Source organism: Salmo salar, chromosome ssa13 (assembly GCF_905237065.1).
Source record: "Salmo salar chromosome ssa13, Ssal_v3.1, whole genome shotgun sequence".
NCBI classification, from domain to species: domain Eukaryota; kingdom Metazoa; phylum Chordata; class Actinopteri; order Salmoniformes; family Salmonidae; genus Salmo; species Salmo salar.
In genome coordinates, this window is record NC_059454.1 from 8710022 (window position 1) to 8719273 (window position 9252).

Below are 9252 nucleotides of genomic sequence, written 5' to 3' on the forward strand. Positions count from 1 at the left end.
TCAATGTTTGGTCTTGCCCAAACTTGAGGTCAGGGCTCTGTGCAGGCCAATCAAATTATTCCACACTGATCTTGACAAACCATTTCTCTATGGACCTCACTTTGTGCACGGGGGCATTGTCATCCTGAAACAGGAAAGGGCCTTCCCCAAACTGTTGCCACAAAATTGGAAGCACAGAATCGTCTAGAATGTAATTGTTTGCTGTAGCGTTACGATTTCTCTTCACTGGAACTAAGGGGCCTAGCCCGAACCATGAAAACAGCCTCAGACCATTATTCCTCCTCCACCAAACTTTACAGCTAGCACTATGCATTCTCCTGGCATCCGTCAAACCCAGATTTGTCCGTCAGCCTGCCAAGTTACATCAATAAGGTATCATAGCATTCACCTGGTCAGTCTGTCAAAGAAAGGTGTTCCTAATATTTTATACACTGAGTGTATGTTTTTTTCCCTTCTTCTAGGTAATGGACAAGTCAGGGCAGCGGTGGAGAGTCCGTAGTGAACATGGTAAGGGTCATGTTGCCAAGAAGGTTCTGGAGCCTCGGGATGGAGGGGAACTCTGGGATGAGGGCCAGGAGGTGCGATTCCCTCCAGTCCAGACCTCCAGATGTTAAAGCTTGGCTGGAGTAAAAGTCCTTCTCCAAAATGTAAGACATCACGTGCACTCTTTAAAAAAATTTTAACCACAGATCGGCAAGCAACTGACGAATGAGGGAGCAGCAAGGTATGGTGTTTTCTCCTTGGGAGGACTGCTTACATTAAAACTACCACTGTCAAACTAGTCTCAAGGAGCAGGGACATGGTACGGACTAGAACAAGTCTACAGAGCAGAGGTAGAGGAACACTACTAAATAACATTTTATGTTGTCTACTGCTATGGATGACCAGAGAGGAGATGTTGGATGTGTTTATGAAGGCTTCATAAACAGCTCTGTGTTGTCAGAACTGTTCATAGCCTGGCCGTGCTGAACGGTGCTCTACTCCTATGGATGACCAGAGATGAGGACGGTGTGTCCAGAGGAAGAGTGTTCTTTCAGCTGCAGGCCATCAAGTCCTCCATAGCTGTAGCATACAGGCACACACACAGAAATACTGTACCTCATGGACTGAGCAAGCTATATTTATCTAAGTGTTTGGGTGTGTTTCGGGTCATTTCTACTACTGACAAATTCAAGATAAAGGAAATGCATCATCTGTGAGGGAGATAAATGACAACCAGTCTTTTCCCTGTTGTCGACAGCAGCTTTCCAGTGAATCCAACGTCACAAAATAACCAAGAGCCTTCGGAGGAAGAACTATTTAACCTTATAATTTTGTACATTTATAGACGTCAGTACATTCTGTAGAATGGAGTGATGACTTAAGCAATACAAATGAGTAGCCAAATAGATGTAATTACTTTGTTAATTTGACTTAATACTCCTAGCCACTTGTGAGCCACATGTTGGATTGTACAGTTTATTTCGGTAATTCTGAATATCCACATTCCAAGAATGAAGGAACAAATTGACAAACTTCAAAGTGTCCTCAATGTTCACACATTGGACAATGAGATATGTAATAGTTTCCCCTTTGCACTTGAACGTATTGTACTCGTATCATGAAAACAATATCTTTTGCATATTCGGGTAACATCATCCTGAGAATAAAGTGATGACACTGACATTTAATGAAAAACATCATTTTTATTAATTCAAAGGTTCTAATTATCACTTTAAACATTTCTGCTTTTAGTTTCCAAAAAAAATAAAAAAGTACAAAACAAAATCATAAGTCAGGACAGTAAATGCTTTTAGCCATTCAAACATTAGTTACTCAATTCCGAAGATTGGTTGAGTATTGGCATGGAGGAAAATTTGTACAAGCAGCCAGATTCTGATATTTTGCCACTAAAATGGGATTAAAGAAAATAATTAGGCTGCCTGTGTAAACCTTAGCGTAGCTAGTCTATCAAATGGTTCATCCAGCATAATCCTAGATGTCTTTACAGGTCCCATGACCCCAGTGGGTGCAGAACTAACTCTCCTATATCTAATAATATGATTGATGGTTTCCAGTCATTGGTTTCTTTACTCTTTCTTGTTGCCCCACTTGGCCATCTTGTTATTGACAGGAGTCTTTATGAAGCGGCTTGACTTCATGTAGGCTGCAATCTTCTCCAGAGCCTGTTGAGAAAGAGAATTCAGCTTGAAGTCAGCGGAGTCAACAACAGAAGTTTAAAGCGTCGGGTATCATCTTATTCTGTGTAGATTTTTTTTTTATCCTTCAAATTGAAAGGGAACCCTTTCAGTTACAATGGGCTTTAATAAAAACAGCAAGAGGTAATCATAATAATCCCCAATATACAAAATTACAATCCTGACCTCGAAGCGGTCTACAAGTTCCTGTAGGTTCTTGAAGTCATCCAGGCACTTGGAGTCAAACATTATATGTTGATCCAAAAGCTCATACATGATGAAGTCCACAAAGGTGATCTGATTGAGGGGAAGCAACAGAGCAATTATTCATTCTCCAGAGACTGAGCGTCTTCTCTCCTGGCTGGCACCATTGGTGCATTACGTGTCTCACTGCAGTGACTAGCTAATGTAAGTGCATCATACCGTGTCACCAGCAAACCACTTCCTGGTTCCTAGGAACTCCGAGAACTGCTTCAGTGTTCCGGGCAGTCTCTCTGTGTAGCCTGGCTTCATCTTGTCCTGCGGGAGAATACAGGCGGGGAGTTATACTCCAGATGATCTAGGGTCACTCAGTATCAAGATGAGTCTTTGGGAATGAAAACTAGAACATAGGAAGGTATTGTACTGTTATGAAATCGGGTGAGTAGCACGAGGTCCTTATAGCTGGCTGCAAACCCAGATCACATCGAAACAACAATATCCATAATTACAAGAGATCCATAAACGGGTTGGTTGTTTAAACGAAACAGACGCGTGTGAAACTATGGGGCAAAAAAAAAAAATGACTGGGTTGGCTTAGACTGTAGACACTTGTCTCAAATACATTGTTAGCAGTTGTTGGTTAGCTAGCTAGCTAGTGAATTTGCCACATTAGCATGGACATGAAGTCTCTCAAAAAGAGCCACAGTACCTCACAGCAGTTTCTTCTCATGGTTGGTGACCATCCAGAATCACAACTCACAAACTTCTGCCCCATTGAAGCATTGTTTGTGACGTTGTCAACTAACCCATCTATATCGTATGCAATATATTTTTTTGCTGCCACTCAGATGCGTGTAACATCCGTTTTTAATAGTTTACTCTGTCGTCTCTCCATCTCTCCTCTTGAGGCTGCGTCCCACACCAAGCCCCGCCCCCCCAAGCAGCTCAGTTCCTCCTCCCCGCGGTTAAATTCACGAGAAGTTAGCATGATGTTCTGTTAGGTCAAATGCAGACAACCGATTGTTCCAAACAAGGATGCTGCTTTCCACTGCCTCTTAATTTAAAAATGGTTATATTTCAGATTCAACATTCAGTGTTTTAAACTACAGGTAACTGCCAAAATAATGGAAACACTTGAGTAAATGAGGAATACAAAGTACAGTGGGGGAAAAAAGTATTTGATCCCCTGCTGATTTTGTACGTTTGCCCACTGAAAAATAAAGGATCAGTCTATAATTTTAACGGTAGGTTTATTTGAACAGTAAGAGACAGAATAACAACAAAAATATCCAGAAAAACACATGTCAGAAGTGTTATAAATTGATTTGCATTTTAATGAGGGAAATAAGTATTTGACCCCCTCTCAATCAGAAAGATTTATGGCTCCCAGGTGTCTTTTATACAGGTAACGAGCTGAGATTAGGAGCACACTCTTAAAGGGAGTGCTCCTAACCGCAGCTTGTTACCTGTAAAAAAGACACCTGTCCACAGAAGCAATCAATCAGATTCAAAACTCTCCACCATGGCCAAGAGCAAAGAGCTCTCCAAGGATGTCAGGGACAAGATTGCAGACCTACACAAGGCTGGAATGGGCTACAAGACCATCGCCAAGCAGCTTGGTGAGAAGGTGACAACATTTGGTGCGATTATTCGCAAATGGAAGAAACACAAAAGAACTGTCAATATCCCTCGGCCTGGGGCTCCATGCAAGATCTCACCCCGTGGAGTTGCAATGATCATGAGAATGGTGAGGAATCTGCCCAGAACTACACGGGAGGATCTTGTCAATGATCTCAAGGCAGCTGGGACCATAGTCACCAAGAAAACAATTGGTAACACACTACACCGTGAAGGACTCAAATCCTGCAGTGCCCGCAAGGTCCCCCTGCTCAAGAATACATATACATGTCCGTCTGAAGTTTGCCAATGAACATCTGAATGACTCAGAGGACAACTGGTGAAAGTGTTGTGGTCAGATGAGACCAAAATGGAGCTCTTTGTCATCAACTCAACTCACCGTGTTTGGAGGAGGAGGAATGCTGCCTATGACCCCAAGAATACCATCTCCACCGTCAAACATGGAGGTGGAAACATTATGCTTTGGGGGTGTTTTTCTGCTAAGGGGACAGGACAACTTCACCACATCAAAGGGATGATGGACAGGGCCATGTACCGGAAAATCTTGGGTTAGAACCTCCTTCCCTCAGGGCATTGAAAATGGGTCGTGGATGGGTATTCCAGCATGACAATGACCCAAAACACACGGCCAAGGCAACAAAGGAGTGGCTCAAGAAGAAGCACATTAAGGTCCTGGAGTGGCCTAGCCAGTCTCCAGACCTTAATCCCATAGAAAATCTGTGGAGGGAGCTGAAGGTTCGAGTTGCCAAACGTCAGCCTCGAAACCTTAATGACTTGGAGAAGATCTGCAAAGAGGAGTAGGACAAAATCCCTCCTGAGATGTGTGCAAACCTGGTGGTCAACTACAAGAAACACATGACCTCTGGGATTGCCAACAAGGGTTTTGCCACCAAGTACTAAGTCATGTTTTGCAGAGGGGTCAAATACTTATTTCCCTCATTAAAATGCAAATCATTTTAGAACATTTTTGACATGCGTTTTTCTGGATTTTTTGTTGTTGTTATTCTGTCTCTCACTGTTCAAATAAACCTAACATTAAAATTATAGACTGATCATTTCTTTGTAAGTGGGCAAACGTACAAAATCAGCATGGGATCAAATACTTTTTTCCCTCACTGCATCTTGAAAGCAGGTGCTTCCACACAGTTGTTGTTCCTGAGTTAATTAAGCAATTAACATCCCATCATGCTTAGGGTCATGTATAAAAATACTGGGCAGGGCATTATTTTGGCTACCATGACTATACCCCCATAAGATGACAACAACCCTTATCCACAGGGCACTGAATGGTTTGATGAGCATGAAAACAATGTGCCACGGTCTCCATATGCCATGGTCTCAGTCACCAGATCAACCCAATTTAACACTTATGCGAGATTCTGGAGTGGTGCCTGAGACAGCGGTTTCCATCAACAAAACAAAATTATGGAATTTCTCATTGAAGATTATTGGAGGGTTGCGACACCAGAGTTCCAGACACTTGTCGAATCTATGCCAAGGTGCATTGATGCTATTCTGGCTCGTGGTGGCCCAATGCCCTGTTAAGACAATGCTGGGGTTTCCTTTATTTTGGTAGTTGCATGTATAATTGCAAGTCAAATAGCAAATTGCAATATTTAGTCAAAAAAATGTAATCACAACTAAATGTTTTGCCCATATCGTGCAGCCCTACTGCCCTCCTTGACAATGTAACCACCGTTAAAACTATATATAAAAAACAAAAAAATTATTCGATAGCTCCATTTCAAGCTACCTGTGGAGTGAGTTTATGGTACCTTCTTAAAGTGATGCTCCAGAGCTCTTGTATCACTTCAAAAGTAGTGCTCACGAGCCAAAACGGGTCCCTGAAAATTGTGCCCTATGTCATCCATTCCGTATGATATGTTACGTCCTGCAATTTGTATTTTTTTAACATTTCTTACAATGTTACGAATTTGTAAGTGCTTAAGATCCCGGACTGCATCTAACTCTGTTACATTGGCAGTGTCAGTCTTTGGTACTTACAGATATATAGGACCAGTCAAAAGGTTGACACACCTACTCATTCAGGGTTTTTTTAAATTTATTTTTACTATTTTCTACATTGTAGAATAGTGAAGACAACAAAACTATGAAATGACACATATGGAATCATGTAGTAACCAAAAAGTGTTAAATCAAAATATATTTTGCAAAGCTGTAAAGGCACTCTTGGAAGTCTCTCAACCAGCTTCACCCCCACACCATTACACCTCCTCCATGCTTCGCGGTGGGAAACCACACATGTGGAGAGCCATTCATCTACTCTGCGTCTCACAAAGACAAGGCGGTTGGAACCAACGTTCTCAGATTTGGACTCATCAGGCCTGAGGACAGTCTCCTCTGAACAGTTGATGTTGAGATGTGTCTGTTATCTGAACTCTGAAGCATTTACTTGGGCTGCAATTTCTGAGGCTTGTAACTCTAATGAACTTATCCTTTCCTGTGGCGGTCCGCATGAGAGCCAGTTTCATCGTAGTTCTTGATTGTTTTTGCAACTGCACTTGAAGAAACTTTCAAAGTTCTTAATTTTCCGGATTGACTGACCTTCATGTCTTAAAGTAATGAGGGACTGTCGTTTCTCTTTGCTTATTTGAGCTGTTCTTGCCATAATATTTATTTACCTAGGCAAGTTTCTAGGCAAAATTCTTATTTTCAATGGCAGCCTAGGAACAGTGGGTTAACTGCCTTGTTCAGGGGCAGAATGACAGATTTTTACCTTGTCAGCTCGGGGCTTCGAACTTGCAACCTTTCGGTTACTAGTCCAACACTCTAACCACTAGGCTACCCTGCCGCCCCAATATGGACTTGGTCTTTTACCAAATAGGGCTCTCTTCTGTATACCACCCTACCTTGTCACAACAACTGATTGGCTCAAACGCATTGAGGAAAGAAATTCCACAAATTAACTAACAAGGCACACCTGTTAATTGAAATGCATTCCAGGTGACTACCTCATGAAGCTGGTTGAGAGAATGCCAAGAGTGTGCAAAGCTGTAATTTGTTTAACACTGTTTTGGTTACTACACGATTCCATGTGTTATTTCATAGTTTTGATGTCTTCACTATTATTCTACAATGTGGAAAATAGTAAAAAAATAAAAACCCTTGAATGAGTAGGTGTCTAAACTTTTGACTGGTATTATATTTATTTATTTTTAAAGAAAAAAGGCAGTGGCCAGTGCAAACTAAAAGTCCATAACGATGAAGTTTCATTTAGAAAGTGATGCGAAATAAGTCTTGAGTGATGCGTCAATGTCCAAGGCTGTGACTTACAAAGTCTATTGGGTCGCCAATTATCAAGCGAGTCTTTGGAATAATATTCAAGTGGTCAGTCAAAGGGGTGGGTATAATTTGTGGAACGTTCCAACAGGAATCTGTTCCAAAAAACGTAAAGTAAAAGGTTGCCAACCAACAACGCATACAAAGTAGCAACGCATACAAACCTAGCTAACTAGCTGCCGAATAGGCATCAACTCACCACGTAGCTTATTCTTAATGTTTGTCCATAGGCAAACAGACATGTGAGGACAGACATTTTTCGGAATAAACATGAGTGAAAAACGCAATGAAATAGACCACTCCCTACCCGGTATCTTATTCTGCCGCTATACAACTTTGTATGCGTTGTTTTTTTGGCAACCTTGTTATTTACAAAGTTTTTGGAATAGATTCCTGTTGGAACTTTCCACAAATTATACCCACCCCAATCAAAGTGTAAGGTTGTCACTTACAAAGTCTGTGTAGCACATAATCACAAAGCCGTTCCGGAAGTCCATCGCCTGATTCTCAAGAATGTCCACACGAACCTTCTCGTCTTCGCTCTCCCCACCTACAAAAGAGAGAAGACAATAGAACATTTATATTCTCAACTAAAAACGTACAGAACAGAGATATGGCAATTCCGTGGTCTAGTCGTAGCCTAGTTGTGTGTGTGTGTGTGTGTGTAAAGTACTGTGGTGTAGCACTAGAGCAATAAAGCCACTCTGAATGGCCTGATTGCAGTTTATCAGACAGTACAGAGGTTGTGCTTGCGTGCGATGTATCTCATGATGGCATTGCTCTGGACAATCTTCCTGTCTCCATCCTCCAGATAGGGCAGCTAGGGGGAAAACACGGCAACAGTCACAGGTGGTACGGTAGCAGCGGCGTGTGTTTGTTCAGCATATTATTCGTAGGGCTACTTACGTTGGGGAAGTCCATTCCCAGTTTGTGCTTCTCATCAAACCAGCAACTTTTGTCATAGTTTGGGGCTACAGAGAGACAGTTAGACAAAGTTAGAACTTGAATGTTCTCAACTTGATATTCTTCCCTTTAGGAATTCAACAAATTAAAATGTACCTTCTCCGCAGGTGTAGAACTTGTCCTCATATTTAGTATCAGTGTACTCCAGGAGCAGACGAATGGGCTGAGCAAGCTATTTAGAAAGAAATATATATATATGGCACATATCAAACTTTTCTGCCAGAGGTCCTCATATCATGGATGAGACACTGCGACTATACTATGAACATTTAAATAGCAGGTGTGTGTGTGTGTGTGTGTGTGTGTGTGTGTGTGTGTTTGTGTGAGAGAGAGAGCTAAATCTAAAATATTCCATATTGACAATCTGATATGACACGTGGCGATTACGTTTGAACAAATTTCAGGTTAACTGACATTACATTTTTTTCCCCTCAGACAAGCAGGTTGAGAATTTTTAACAAAGTAAACACGTGCTGCAAGTCGGCAATTTATAGTTACATAACACACATTTTTCTATTCGAGTCTTTGAAAATGTAACACAATAGCAATTTCTCGATTCAAACGATTAGACATGTGCACTGTATGACAATAATTGTATCCAACTATTATGAACAGCTTGAAATCACGCCAAATATTGGAAACAAAGTACCGTTACTAGAACCTAGTACGACAGGCACACAAATTAATGGGAAACACGCTGTTCATACCAACTGTGCAACTGCGTGCAGAAAAACAAATAATAATATTATTCCTTACCCCGCGAATATCCCAGTAAGCCAATTTCATTGCCATGTTGTACCTTTTCACGAACAAGGTAGCACAGAATACAGCACCGAGTTTATTGTAAACACAGACGAACAACGACGTTAAAATGAGTTTTTGCAGCAGCCTATCGAGGTTTTATACGGAAGCGCTCACTGGCTGGAATGAGAAGTGTTTCTATTGTTCTGCCAGCAACACAAACTACGACGTC

At 41.5% G+C, this 9252-nt stretch overlaps 1 protein-coding gene across 1 annotated transcript; it reads right to left on the reverse strand.

The window, feature by feature from the left end:
- Positions 1–1665: 1665 nt before the first annotated feature.
- Positions 1666–9252, reverse strand: gstm.1 (glutathione S-transferase mu, tandem duplicate 1). Its single transcript, XM_045692877.1, has 8 exons — positions 9036–9252; positions 8376–8451; positions 8223–8287; positions 8055–8136; positions 7769–7866; positions 2601–2696; positions 2364–2474; positions 1666–2165 (listed from the first exon to the last, which is right to left on the reverse strand). The coding sequence occupies exons 1-8, from the start codon at positions 9069–9071 to the stop codon at positions 2070–2072; spliced, it is 660 nt and encodes a 219-aa protein (XP_045548833.1). The 5' UTR covers positions 9072–9252; the 3' UTR covers positions 1666–2069.

Bases quoted from the DNA above. Each gene is read 5' to 3' on its own strand.
- gstm.1 (XM_045692877.1), bottom strand. From the start codon at position 9,071: ATGGCAATGAAATTGGCTTACTGGGATATTCGCGGG. The intron at 8,288-8,375 runs GTACATTTTAAT...GTCTCTCTGTAG, and splicing joins GTTCTACACCTGCGGAGAAG to CCCCAAACTATGACAAAAGT. The intron at 7,867-8,054 runs GTACTGTCTGAT...TCTCTTTTGTAG, and splicing joins CGCACGCAAGCACAACCTCT to GTGGGGAGAGCGAAGACGAG.